Source organism: Micropterus salmoides, unplaced genomic scaffold (assembly GCF_014851395.1).
Source record: "Micropterus salmoides isolate LMB-PRFRI ecotype aquatic unplaced genomic scaffold, ASM1485139v1 Ms_hic_scaffold_10, whole genome shotgun sequence".
Lineage (NCBI taxonomy): Eukaryota > Metazoa > Chordata > Actinopteri > Centrarchiformes > Centrarchidae > Micropterus > Micropterus salmoides.
Window position 1 is genome coordinate 30,200,088 of NW_024040041.1, and position 14,833 is coordinate 30,214,920.

General features: G+C 38.0%; 1 protein-coding gene across 1 annotated transcript; it reads right to left on the reverse strand.

Moving 5' to 3' along the window:
* Positions 1-744: 744 nt before the first annotated feature.
* LOC119894940 (monocyte to macrophage differentiation factor-like) lies at positions 745-8,656 on the reverse strand. Its single transcript, XM_038707664.1, has 7 exons — positions 8,218-8,656; positions 7,268-7,349; positions 7,018-7,178; positions 6,068-6,142; positions 5,854-5,970; positions 3,329-3,398; positions 745-2,538 (listed from the first exon to the last, which is right to left on the reverse strand). Exons 1-7 carry the CDS (start codon positions 8,247-8,249, stop codon positions 2,335-2,337), a joined length of 741 nt encoding a protein of 246 aa, XP_038563592.1. The 5' UTR covers positions 8,250-8,656; the 3' UTR covers positions 745-2,334.
* Positions 8,657-14,833: the final 6,177 nt, after the last annotated feature.

A 14,833-nucleotide genomic window follows, 5' to 3' on the forward strand; every position in this document is an offset into this window, starting at 1 on the left:
ATCAGAAATCATTAAATTCTAGTAAAGGTATTTTTTAATGTTTTCACAGCAAATTTGTCCACCCTGAAATGTAAAAATCCAAAGGACTGAAAGAAAGACAGATGTGGGTGTCTTTCAGCAGTGAATGTTTTTAGCCCTTTGATGTGTGCAAGAAATTAAAGACCATTACTTAAAGTTAGACTTATTTTGGTTTAAAATGGGTTCTGTAGAAAAACCTTCAAGCAAATGAATCAAAGACACTATTACTTTCTCTGTACTGAAACACAGGCAGTATTGACACAGTATCAAACTTATATTCTTATGGGATACTGACTAAAATGCATCTCTAGCACAGAGTATTGAAGTGTCAAATACTTAAATTTGGTGGTGAACGCTTAGTCAGATTCATAGCAGTATTTAAAAAAATTCTATGATCAATATTTCCTGATTTTAATATTTGTTTTCCTAATTTAAGCACATTTCTTGTATGGCTGCCTTGTGTTAACACATTGTTAAATAGAAGACATTTTAAATATTCCTCAATAGTGTATCGTATTAGCAATGGTATCAAACACAAATTCACTCATCAGCGGGCAGTGCAACAGCCACCGTACATTTAATTAAAAGGTTCCCGTTTGTTTTTTGTCCCTGAAAGAAATTAATGTCTAATGAGAACTTGAAATTGAAAACAAGACTCCATACAAGCAGAATTCAAAAGGAAACCTACGAGTACTCATTATGAATGAGGCTTGTTGGGAGGCTGAGACGTGGGGTATTATTTTTATTGTCACATTAGAAAGGTGATACTCAGTATAGTGGAGGAGCATTCATGTATATGCAGCACCGTTAACAGCCAGTGGAACAGACAGGAAGCAGTTTTTATCTCTGCAAAGGCCAGGATCATGTAATGAACAGAACAAAGAGTAGAACATACAAACATTACAAAACAGAGTGGTTGAGGAAAACCATTTCAACAAGAGGAAAGCAACAGAAAAGTCATTTTATGAGCCATTGAGCAAATTTACAAAACCAACAGCATAAGACAAAAACATGAACATGTTAATTCTCCACTGATCAAACCCGCTTCAGAATACAGACAGGAAACACTGTCCGTCTAGTGGTGCAAATCAAAAACACAGAGAGAGAGAGAGAGTCAGTGGAAATGTAATACTGGACTACAGTACAAAGGTCGTGCATCCACACTCTACTGCACATTGTTCACATTAATAATAAAGTGGAAAAAATTCTATCTCATCATACTGCCTGTACTGATTTTCTCTCATCATTTGGCTCATTTACAAATTCCCTCCTCCCCTGTTACACCTCCACACACCATAAACTGCAGATAATTCCCTTTCTTACACCAGTCCACCTGCAGAGGGCGCTAAATACTTACAGAAAAGAAAGGTTCTCCTACGACTGCATTCAAATACTGGTCAGAAACATAGCATGCATTGGGGGGGGGTAGGAAAGAGTGAGAATCTGGATCAGAGGGGTTGAGGATGTAATCGTTGTAAAAGTAGAATAAAGAAAACGGGGAAACAAACTTCTGTCAAAAGCTTTTTCTTATCGTTTCATCCTACCTGATCGAAAAGTCCACCAACAGAGCACTGATCTGAACACTTCAAATCACTATTAAGCTACAAGGGGTAGAGGTATCGAAACCTCAATACTTTGTGGTACAGAGTATCAAAAGTTGGCATCAAATAGCTATTCATATTCATTCTCTACGGTACTTATTCTTTGACAGGATTCATGATTTAAATCTAATTTTGCCAATTTTACTCTGGCAAACTTCTTATACAGCTGCTTGTGAGATATTTGGTTTCTTTTAATAAATGAAAAAAAGTACTTTTGTAGAGAAACATGTTTATAATTCTGTATCAAAAAAAGTATAATTTTGGTTTTTGGTGCTGAAATGGTTTCAAGAAATTTCCCATCATACTGATTTTAAGAACCTCATTCAATCCCCAGTGTTCACATCACCAGCATGAATCGCCAGGTTCTGACGCACAAATGACCCCAATATGGAATGTGACTCACAAGCGATACAAAAGACGGTTATCAAAGGTCTCAAACACTCATTGATGTGCCAGGGTTATTGTAAAAAGTCAACCCCCCCCCTTGACTGAAGATGTACAAAACAGCTTTGAAAGTAGCTTCTGGTCGTCATAATGATGCTGAAAAACCTGTTCTCCACTTTAGAAAACCGTAAACAATTCATGGTCATTATTTTCGTAAACCTTGCGGCTGTGTTTGCAGCTTCAGTGGGCAGTTGAGAGAGTCTGTGTGCAGGCGGCCCTGCTCAGGAGCACAGGGTGCGGGTGGAGAACCGGCATCCGGCCCTGGCTGTGGTCACAACTTGAGGAGGGTATCGGCGCTGGGGGCCTTGTAGAGGTATTTCCAGATGGCGTAGTAGTGCACAGCCGCAGCCAGCGCCACGAAGACATGCCAGATGGCGTGGGCGAAGGGGATGACGCCATCACTCTTGAAGAAGAACACACCGAGGCAGTAGATGAATCCACCGCATGCCAGCTCCTGAAGCCCCTCAGTGTTGCTCTGCAGAAAACAAGACGCAAATGAGAAATGTTACATAAACAAAAACTGATTGACGCCGTCTTTCACTAAAATCTACTAATCAATCTACTGATACAGACCGTGGAATGAGTATGAGGTGTCTTCACATGGTAAAAAACTATGCACTTTTGAAGGTGTTCTTGACAAACACTGTCCAACAGAACGGAAAATTAGTATCTGATCACGTTGAAAATTCTCATAAAAAGTCTAAATTCTAATCTTGTTAGCAACTATTTTCTCCCATTTTGATATAGCGGTACGATTTGGCACACACAATACGGCATGTACAGAGAAATGTAAAATGAAAAGCATTGCAGGAACAAAAACAGAATATGCAAAATACAATGACAGACTTATTATGTGCATTTCTAGGGGTTAAGTGTCTTGCTCAGGGACACACTGGTGGATGTCACTGTGGGGAATTGAACCTGGGTCTCTCACACCAAAGGCATGTATCTTATCCACTGCACCATCAACACCCGCTTCTATGCAAGGTATCAAGTGAAGTACTCTATTGGTATCGGTATCACTTTAAGGGTACTGGTATCGTAAGATTTTAAATGATACCCAACCCTAGATAACAATATGTTTATTAATAAAAGCTCATTCTGCTTTGAACTCTCTGAAATTACTCTGCAGACCCCTTCAACAGGAAGAGGAAGTAAAACACACTCCTAACACCTCCACCCTGCTGCAGCAGCATGTGGGCTGCTGGTTGGAAGAAGTGACATGCAATAACTGACTGTGAATATATTAATAAATAATATATTACCATTGATGTTATCACTATTGCGGGGGCAAAACCCATCGTCAAGTAGAAGGCCAGCTCAACAACTTTATACCTGTAAAGACAAACCAACACAACACGTTCACTGACAACAAGGTCAAAGGGATGCCTCTTTAAGCACATTTCAGGCACGAGCACATGAGTGGGGAGTGTTACCGAACCTGAAGAGCAAACAAATCTGTTTAAAAAATACCAGACCTAGAGAGCAATGAATCTACAGTTCAAAAATACCCCCCACATAAGCAGTATATTAAAAGAATGTCAAGTAAAACAAAAAGTAGAATGAAATAATCTAAACAAGCAGGTGACAAAAACATGTCCGATGTTACTTGCAGAGCTGATATGATTTGCATTTAAATTCATCACATTCACATTTCATGTTTCACAAACTAACTCAGTTCATAAATTAAAATGTATCTTATCAAACGTGTAAAAATTTGTTTTGATGAGGCTTAATGACAAAAAATCTTAACGTTGCTGCCATTTTAGTGACTAGAGCTTTTATAGAGCCTAAATATTAACCAACTGACTTAAAGTTACACAGTTAAAGGTTAAAAAAATCTGACTACCTTCTTTCTGTACAGGCTAGTGCTTCATTCAATAATTTTTATCTCATAAAAACTTTTGAAATGGTTTTACATTTGGGGCATTATGACTTGTTTAGGACTCGAAACTCAAAGTTTAAGACTTGGACTTGACGGTCCTGGATTTGAGACTTTACTCGGACTTGCCAGGCATGATCGGTCTGGACTTGGGACTCGACTTGGGACTTGAGTGCTAAGACTTGAGACTTGACTCGGACTTGTAAAACGATGACTTGGTCCCACCTCTGCAATCTGCACAATTAAAAGACTGTGCCTCAGTAACGACGTCCAGGGGTGCTTCTGGCTAATTTTGTAAACAGTGTTCAGTTAGGATTGAGATCCAGGCTTGGTATAACATGCTTGTGATGAAAGGCCAGATACTTTACAACACCGATCTCAAACTGTGTGCTAAATGTCCTGAAGACTCTCGTCTTACATTACTGTAATTGTGTTACTTTTGAAGGCACGTTACTCCCAACACAGGCGATAAAATGAGAGTGTATTTAATTTATGGTTTTGTTTTCTTCCTGTAAAATTCCATGTGTTTATTAAACAGTGTTTTCATTTTAAGATCAAAGAAACTGGATCCACACAAGTTAGATAAGCAAAATCATGAAGACTGGTGAGTGTCTGTGTCTGCATACATGCAAAACACACACCCACACAGATATATGATTCATCAGACCATTTCCATCCCTTGTGACATGCACAAGGTCTTTTTCCCAGCAAAGTTCCCATGCAGGCCTATTCAAAGAGCTTTATGTTTGCAGGCAATAAAAAACTATCCCTTTACTTTCAACTGTGTGCGGATAAAGAATCAAAACAGACACTAAACAACAACAGAGAGAGGAGGGATTAGGGCTATTTCAGTTCAGCTCGAGCGAAGATGACGGAGGGTTATAACTGCTATAACTTGTTAGCCAACTTTATTAGCTAAAGCCTATTGCATTTTACACCATAAATTACCCCAGCCACTAGTGGACTTTTCCTCAGCTCACAGTAGGGCTGAACGATTTTGAAAATATATCTAATTGCAATAGCAAACACTGCGTTGTTCATCCACTTGTCTCTAAGATGCTAAAGTTAATAATGTTGAATTATTATTTCTTATTTATGGGCTATTTTTTGAGCAATACATATAGAATAATTAATAACAAGCATTTAAATTTTTCAAGTCATCTTAAGTCTTAAGTAATCACGACCAAAATAATTGTGATAATAATTTTGGCCATAATTGAGCAGCCCTAGGAGGAAGCCAGAGAGTGAAATCACCTTTTTAACAGAATTTCAAACAGCTGGTTCATGACTCTGATGATAGCCGGGCTCTTTAGAGATTTTATGAGCTGAGGAAAGTCTTCAAGTGCAGATGATGACATATGCTACACAAAATTTTTAGAGCGGTATTTCTCATGAGTGAGAATATGTACATGTTCTTTAATATGGATTATGCAAAAAAATGTGACTTTAAGTACTTTTTCATAAGATAAACTTTGAGTCTGTTTTGATTTATCTGATTTTATTGTCTTTGTTGCTAATGTAATTTTGCTTGGTTATTTTATTCTGCAACTGAAATGTTTTCATTATGAATTCTTTTGTCGATTATTCTCTCCATCAATTCTTCAGTTTCATATATAAATGTAATACCATTAAAAATAACCAATACTCCAAAACCCAAAAGATGCTAAACACATTCGAGGAGCCAGAACCAGTAGTTTTGTTTTGCATTTTCCACATAAAGTGATTAATCGTTTCATTATTTGTTATCAAAATGTAAACATCAACAAAAACAATGTTTAAAAATTTCTCACTAGATTGTCTTGTGGGGAATTTTTCAAAGGGGTGCTGCAGACTCACTGGCAGTTATTGTCACATAGTTTCTGTATGATGGCAACTTTTACTTCCATCATCACATACATACTGACCAACTTTGAAATTAACTCACTTTCATGATAGTTGAAGACATATATGGTTCCAGCACCAGCCATGAGCCACACAAACCAGCGCATGTGTGCTGCTAGGGGGCCCAATTCACGCAGGTTCAACCTGAGTAGAAAAAGAAAATAGAATAGCATATACATCGATTTTATATATGGCTCCAGCCCCTCTGAGCATTTACTCCCCCTTGCCCTCTGACACTTACCAAGGTGTGTAGGAGGCAGCAATGAAGACATAGATGACAACTCTGTCACACATGTGGAAACAATGTTCCACGGACCTGAAACACACAGGTGAACAGGTTATTTCTTGTTCGGTCACAGCAAAGCAGATTGCAAAGCAACACAGATTTCAGCATTAAAGAAAAAAGAACATCACAGTACAAACAGTATGATGTTTATTCTGGCTTTGTATCATTATTCTTCCTTGTTTACGCAAATGTTTCATTTGATTGTGAGCTCGTCATAAAAGCACAGATGTTGACAGAACAGCTGGGTATCAGTTCTTAATACTGTATCATCTAATTACTTCTATATTAATGCATATTGTCTGCTACGTAGCAGAAGGGAGTTACAAACTCAATTTCACTCTATATAACCTGTTATATTGTGACAAAATAAATCTACCTACCTAACTGTCAAGTGCGGAAAGCTGGTATAAAATGTTTGGTCAGATTCATTATCAAGTTTATGTATTCTCTGATGAAATGCTTCCTAACTAAAATGAAACATCAGTCAGCTTTGGACTGTACTTAACTTAATTTGTGTGTGTCTGCTTGTGTTTAGACAACATTTAACACTTGGGAACTTATATAATGTGTAATTGTCCTGGTATCCCTAAAAACTCCAACATTAAGCATGTCATAACGACACTGACACAGAGGGAAGCTAAAGAATGTGAAATATCTGTCAGCAGTGAGGCATCAATGTCATGTTGTTATTCCATGAGAGGACACTGATATTCAACTTCCAAAGCTCCAGCTGTATTGTAAATCATTGCTTCGCTCTTTTGTCTGTGTAACAAGTCTGAGTCGTCACACATGATTTATGTATGTTAAAGTATGTATATATGGTTTTCATGAAAGCTTGTACTGGTACATGTAAGTCTTGGTTCTCTGCCAGCATGGTTTGTCATTGCGCTGCTCCTCCTCCTCACCTCATGTGGCTCTTCTTCCAGGTGATGATATGAAACACAGTGGAGACCACGAAGAGGGCACACAGGCCCATGCCATACACCCAGGCAGTGATCTTCTCCCAGCCGTTGTCTGACAGACGATGCAGCAACGTCATGCCCACGAAGGCCGGCACAATGAGGAGCTACACAAACGGAACGAAACCAAAGAACCATTAAACAACGCCTTTGAGATTTTGTCATCTCTATTAAAAAATGTATTCAAGCCACTCACCGCATGAGTGTAGCAGTTTGCAGCATGCTCATAGCAGGTGGGCTGGTAGCGGCAGTTAGCAGAGGCCCGTCTGTTCATGAACCTGAAACACACACAAATATAGCAACTATGGACAGCTGATTCAGCACTGTAGAGCTTCTTATCAACAAAACCATCATTGTGGTTCTTTCCTTATCAAAATATATTACAGTATTCAGAACAATGAAGAACATAAACCAACTAAAGGTAAATGTATTACAGGTATAACATGTGATAGAGTTGTTACAGCAACCAAGTCACATCATCATACATAAAAGCAGAGAAATATAAATAATACACTTTTACCTCTACCTAGAAACTGAAGCATCATACTGTAACTGTAATTACATACAATGATAGTACCTTGAGCATGACTGCCTGAAACATAATGTTATATTCACAACTATGCTTGAAGGTAACTGACAGACAATAATAAATGCATTATCATTTCAGGTACAGCTTCTTGTACTGGATAGCCTTCCTCTTAAAGCTGAAAATAACATGTAGTTTGATTATTTAGTCAATAAAATGTCACACTACAATTTCCCAAAGGCCAAGATGATCTCTTCAAGTGTTTTGTTTGGTCTGACCAGCAGTCCAAAACCCAAAGACACTCAGTTCGTGCATTATATGAACAGAGATAAGCAACAAATCCTCACATATCTGAGAGGCTATAACCAGAGAATGAGTGGTACTTGTCCTTGATAAATCACTTAAACAAGTTTTATAATCAAACTCGGTGTTTATATGATATTGCCACACAACTTTAACTGTTTTGTTATGGCAACAGAATAAGGTCACTAACCTCAGCTGACAACGGACGATGCTGCAATTATCTGGTACTCTAAATGTAATATATGGTTGAGTACAATCTCTAATATTTGACAGCCCCAAACATTATTTTTACAGCGAGATTTCTTGATTTCACCCACCTCTGAAAGCTGTTTAACGTTACTCCCTTCATTTCAGCGTCTTACTCACCACGTGGAGCAAAGCAAAAGATCTGCAAACAAAATAGCTACCAAAAACCCCGCTTTACAAAGGGAAGAATAAAACAATAACCTGTACTGAAGAACCAAAAGGAAACGGAAGGCCTAGCATTAGCTAGTCAAGCTAACGTGATGCCACTCATAAGCTAACTTTCACTAACGTTACAGCCACAAGGCACCGGCGGCGGCGTTAATACTCCTGCTACAAAGGCACAGTTTTAGTCTTTTTCTTAAAAACATTCTGTAACAAATACTGGCTCACTGCCTCTTCTTCAAGCTAGAAACAGCCATAAGCGCCAGCCGGGACAAACCGAAAAGACCCCCGCAAGCTCGCAGCTACACCGGTCAATGACTGTCTGCTCCCTGCTGAGCCGCTTCACAAAAAAAATATGATTTCTGTTTCGTGCCACACCGCCCAACGGTGGTGAGATGTCGAGTGACAGCGGCTTGAGCCAATGAGAAGCGAGACGACCGGTAAACTGGCCAATCACGTGTTAGGTAGGCGGAGTCGTGTAGAGTACCCCGATAGTCACATTCTGGACAATGTTTATGACAAACGAACAAATACACAACGTAGGTAAATTAATAAATAAACATAGAAATAATGTGAAATGGTTTATCTTCAGCTCTTTCTCTTTTCTGTGTGTTGTAGGAAGTGGTTTCTGTTTATATTAAGTGACCCGTTTGTGATTGTATTTGCATGTTTGAAGACTCTTTCGCGTCTTGCTTTGCGAAAGGAAAATCAACCGCAAAACTGCTTCCTTCTCATATTTTAGAACTAACGGCTTTTATAATGGTCAAAAAATGTATACTACTGCTTTAATATATAATATTAATAATATATATAAAAAATGTTGCAATGTTTAGGCTTTATAGATTTATTTACATTTATTTATTATTATTATTATACCTTATTTTGCTTTGGCAACGTAAATGTCTGTTTAAAATTCCTAATTAATTAATTAAATACAAGCCATTATCAAAGCCAAATCAGGGAGGCTGAGTCAGTGAACTCTTATCATTTTATAATTGCTTCTGTATTAATGTATATTCTTCTATGTAGCAGAAGGGAGTTACAAAGCTCAATTTCATTATATAACATGTTATATTGTGACAATAAATGTACCTACCTGCCTGCCTTAAGTCCCTACTTAAAACATACTTTTATAGAAGCCTTTACTGATTTTAGTTGATTTTAATTATTTATTTATTTATTATATTTTTCTTTTAACTGTATTTTAATTTCTTAAGTTTCTTCCTGCTTTTACCGTGTATCTTGCTATTTATTTGTGTTTTATAGTCTCTTGTAAAAGCACATTGTAACATTGTTGTGAAAAGTGCTCTATAAATAAAGATTATTATACTATTATTATTATTATAATAATTATTACTAAGACATTTAAATTAATAATGCTCCTCCATCAAGACACTTGCATTAAAATTTAAAACTTCACAACTGATGTTTTTTTATTAGACAGTGAGAAACTCACAATGACCGTATTTAATGACTTCAATATTTTTACCTACTATATTTGATTAGGCTACATGTTTAAAGGAAAGACTAGAATGACTGTAAGAATACTGCAAAAGCAAAAAAATTGCAATAAGAACGTGCCAAAGCACGATTAGGCTATCTAAACTAGCCATGTACTGCCTGTTCAAGAGGATTTTGTTATTACAGTTGGATAAGCCAAATGTTTCTTGTAAAGTAAGTGCTTTGTGTTTAACATGGTCTGATAATCCTGTCACCTACAGTATCATACAGCATGTAGTTCGTGTCAAGCTCCCGTTATGTAAGATGTTCCTCCCCGATGGAGGACGCAACACACTGATTGTTTCAACAGCTTACACTCAGCATGAAATCAGACTAGCTGATGCTCTAAGTCAATTCTGATTTAACTTTTTATGTATTTACAACTTAACCATGTGACAGGATTTGCTGTAGACGAAAAGATACCTCAAGCATCTTCCTGTAGTGTGTATCATGGACAATGATGCCTGATGATGCAGCAGACAAAGTCACACAGCCAGACAGAGAACTGCACACACAGTGACATGCTGTAACAGCTCACTTACATAATAGCATTGTAATTTGATCAGTGGCTCTTGCATTTAACAGAGTATTTATATAAGACCAAAGTGCAATCCTCTGGCTTAATGGAGTTCATGCTGTACACTATTGCTGTGAATGTTGCTGAACCCTGAGCCTGTTCCCTCTTACAAATGTTTTCTAGGCACTTGAAAAATGTTTTTCATTCAGCAAATACCGGTACCACTTTCTCTTGAATTACAGGGACTTACAAAGACAGGTCTAGTATATATCAGAAATTCTTAGAAGAATGGTGCACTAGCCTATTAAACATAGGTATCTGGACCTTTGTGGTACACATAGCAGTTGCTGTACCAGTGAGAGCAGAGAATGGGATTGGTCGAGACGAAGAGAAAGAGCTCATTGTCTATGTTGGGGTTTTAAAAAGGACAATAGCACAGACAACAGGAGAATGCCAGAGGCCATATGTCAGGGGACACTGTCTTCTTGTTTCCGGCTTTAGTCTGCTTTTTCCCCATGCTGCTTCGCTAACACCTTTAATGTGATACAGTCCTGAGAGCTGCAGGTTGGCAGCGCGTCACAGCAGGTCAGGATAACTTTCTGTCCTCTGTGTCTGTGCCTGAGTTTCACTGATCACCTTGTCTGTTTCGTGGCGGATGGAGTTTCTATGGTGTTTAACCTGCACTCACATCACACAAGCAGCTGTATCAGTTTACACCGTATTCCTTTCTCTTTAGGACTTATAGGAAGGAGGATTTGGGTTTGGGTTATATTTTTTTGATTGAGGTCAGGGTACATTATTTAGGTTATGGTTAGAGTGCATTACTTTAAAGCCTTTGCACATCTATGGTCCACCCACACAGGTGTTTTCACTTATTTTATAAATTTATAGATGTACTCACCAACCTGTACTGACAACTGTCACTTCTGTCCTACCGGTTTTCTGCCTCCATTAACTTTCAGTTTAAAGGGACAAGTGCAAGCATGCATCTCCTGTTTCAGTGCAATCCCCTGCATATACTTGAAGGTCAGACTACAAACTGCAGCATCGCTCCCACAGACTTTGCAGTTTGGGGTCGCTGTACTCAATATGTATTTATTATCCACATCAGTAATGTGACATCACATCATTTTAAGAGGTGAGTGCAGGGCGGTTTTGCTGATGTGCTTCCATGACGTCACGTAATTTCCTGCCAAGCTCCCAACCTCAACCTGAGCGTAGCTCTAATTAGCCAGAATAACTGTTGTGAAAAGTATTTAATGTATGTTTTTGGACATTTCTTCACTTTTTTGACTCTGAAAAACTGCCACAATCCACTCTTTTCTGTGCATAATAGGACATTAGAATTGTCTGATTAGACAAATTATTTGCATTTCTTGTATCTATTTGAGGAAATGAAAACCTATGATTGATGGATGGTCATGTTAAGGAAAACTATACTTTACTTTGATTTAAAAATGTCTGTAGAGTGTGTTAAAAGATGAGGTTGACGTCTGTGCAGGTGAACACTTGTAAGTTGTAAACATGGGACCCATCCCTATACTTTTCATACAACTTGAAGGTGGCATTAGGCCTTCAGTATTCATCATGGAGCTTTCCAGACCCACCTGTTCAGCAGTCACCTACAGACCCTCTCTTCCCTGCACATTTGTCCCTCAACCCCTCAGCACACAAGTATGAGCTACTCCCAGTCGGTATGTTGTCCACTCCAGACTCCCCCCCGTCTCCTTTCGTGATGTGTGACTCGCATTCATTACTTTGTCAATTGGGACTATTTTGCTTGTTTGTTGAGTGTCTGCAGTTGGGTCAGCCTCCCAAGAACCTCAACTGTTACTGATTGTTTAAAAACCTCATAGAATCACACTGACAAAGAAAGAGTAGCAGAATGTAATTGGGAAATAAAGCATAGTAAATTGAAGAATTGGATGACTTGTCTAATTCTGCATTCATAAAAGTCAAAAGTAAACTGTGAAAGAAAAATGGAAAAGCAGATTCTGAACATAAAACAGCCTGACCAGTCTTAGATTTATAGCATTGGATACAAATGCACACAAAGATTTTTTTCCAGGTTCAGTTCATGTATCACCAGAATTTAGTTTTTTCAGCCAATTTAAGGCTTCTCAGTTAAAGATTGTCTTTATTAATGACTGCCAAATTGACTGCCAACTAATACTCACATTTACAGACACTATGTGTTTCTCCTTTTCTAATTAAAAACGTTATTTTTACTTCGCCAGGAGCATTTAAAATGTCTGCCATATATTTTATTGTTGGTTCAACACTGACCCACTGAGCAACTAAGTCGGGGGTCAGAGGTCAGACAGTGCTTATGTTGATTGACACAACTTAGTTGGCAAACGAGGGCTGGATACCAGCCAACCTCATTTCAGTGTCCTACCTTTGTCACTCAGCTGCTGAGATCCCAGATAATCCATCATTTTATACTCAGAACACAAACTGAAGATCAGAACTCCACAGATAAATTTACAAAGTGTGGTACTCTTGTAGGTAAGACATAGTTGGGAGTTCACTTTGAATAGAAGAGGCTTTATGTACCCACGTCACACGGGGTTAAACAGCTTTGTAATTGGTTTACTGTTTGATGCTAGAATGCATTGACCTCCGGTGGGACAGACAGGGACATAAATACAGAGTCTATGTGATACCACATCACCTATATAACAAAGTTAAGACTATAACTTTTACAGCTGAATGGGAAATTAATTACACAACTAAATTGATAACAAAATATGAACACTCAGGAAGAACTGCAAAGAATAAATCACCATACTTGTGGCAGTTACAGTTAGATCAGATTAATTATACATTTTACATTTGTTTTGCATCTTAATAATGTCTACCTTGGTACAAAAACTAAACGGTGTGTATGTGTATTTAGGTCAGGAGCTTTGCTGCTGCAGTGTTTTGCCGCACCTGAGTTAATTAATCTTGCAGATAGCAAGCGGAGCTTAGTGTGCTCTATAGTGGAAAGCACAGTGTTGCTTGTGGCTGAGGGCCACAGAGTGAAGTCGTCCTGTACTCACTTTAAATATGTTAATAAATTTGTCACAAAATTATTTAAATATTTTCTCATAGTTTGTTTTCATGAACATATTAAATAGAAAAATTATTAAACATTCATAAATTAGACCCATTTTTTGATTTCTGGCTTTTACAAGGTTGAATACATAAAGAAATTATGTTCTGCTGGAGGCAAAGAGTCAATGTTTGGGCTCCAAAGGAAGATTTTTTTTCTTTAGTTTGCAAATTCTCAGAATAACTTAAATGTGTATAAGGCCGCAACTTTAATACAAAAGCGCCCCAGCATGTAATACAAGTATTACATTACAAACTTGTGAGTGATGACGTTGTTTACTAAAAAAATGTTATGGCGCATTTAATTGTGTGAAAGTATTGGTGTTATTTCACATCTGTACACCCACGACTGCATCCTCCGACATGGAGAGAACTCCGTCATCGGCTGGATTTCAATTAATGATTACATTTTAGATTTGGAGGAAAGTAATCTTGCAGAGTGGTGCACGGAGAAGACCCTACTGCTCAACGTCAGCAAAACTAAGGGACTGATCGTTGATATCAGGAAAAGGAGATAAAGACACACACTCCTGTCTACATCAGTGGAGCTGAGGTGGAGCAGGTGAACGGTTTCAGGTTCCTGGGAATCAGTATCACAGAGATGGTCATCTCACATCTCCACGCTGGTGAAAAAAGCTCAAGAACGATAAATACGGTACTAAGAGTTCCTCTGGCTGTTAAGATACCAGGATGGGATGGAGACCAGTTTAATATAATTTGGTCAGTCTTTACTGGAATAGCAAAATGTAGGAGAAATAAAGAAAAAAAAACATATTGAGCATCTTTTTTTGCTAATCTTTACAGACTTATACCATTGACCTATTTTATGAATGAGATTCATATCTTGCACATTTCTCAGAAATCGCAGATTACACTGAGCTCAATCCCGGTTTTTCTCCATGTTTACTGTGAGAGTTCTCAGCAATGGGATCTATTTCTGTTGAGTGTTGGCAGCTCACACTCAAAGCTGTAATTACAATCTGTTGAATAATCAGCTACTAGGCCACATAGTTTCTGTATTCATTTGTTTCAGAAGGCAGGTACTCTAGAGCCTGAAAACGTTACTAATGGATCCTCAGACCTGAGGGGGCAGAGTCAAAGAACCAGATTCAAGCAAACGTGAATGCATGTATGCATATAATAAACATCGACTACCTCCACATTTGATTTATTTGCAAAGTGTTTGCAACTCGCGAGCATTCATGTCATCAGAAAAAGAGAGTTTTATGATTGTCGAGTTGATGTGAGCATTATATAGAATAGAACTATATCTATAAAATTTATTTTAATTATCTTGAAGAACAAACTCTGGTTAACATGAGGCGTCCACGTTTGTTGGGTTTTCAGACAGATTCCAGTCATACTTTCAACTTGCATGGTGACATTATTGTATTTAACTAACTAGCTAGCTA

Excerpts from the sequence above, each read along its gene's own strand:
- LOC119894940 (XM_038707664.1), bottom strand. The coding sequence starts at position 8,249 with ATGAAGGGAGTAACGTTAAACAGCTTTCAGAG. Across the intron at positions 7,350-8,217 it reads ACGTTAAACAGCTTTCAGAG|GTTCATGAACAGACGGGCCT; the intron begins GTGGGTGAAATC and ends TGTGTGTTTCAG. Across the intron at positions 2,539-3,328 it reads CAATAGTGATAACATCAATG|AGCAACACTGAGGGGCTTCA; the intron begins GTAATATATTAT and ends TGTTTTCTGCAG.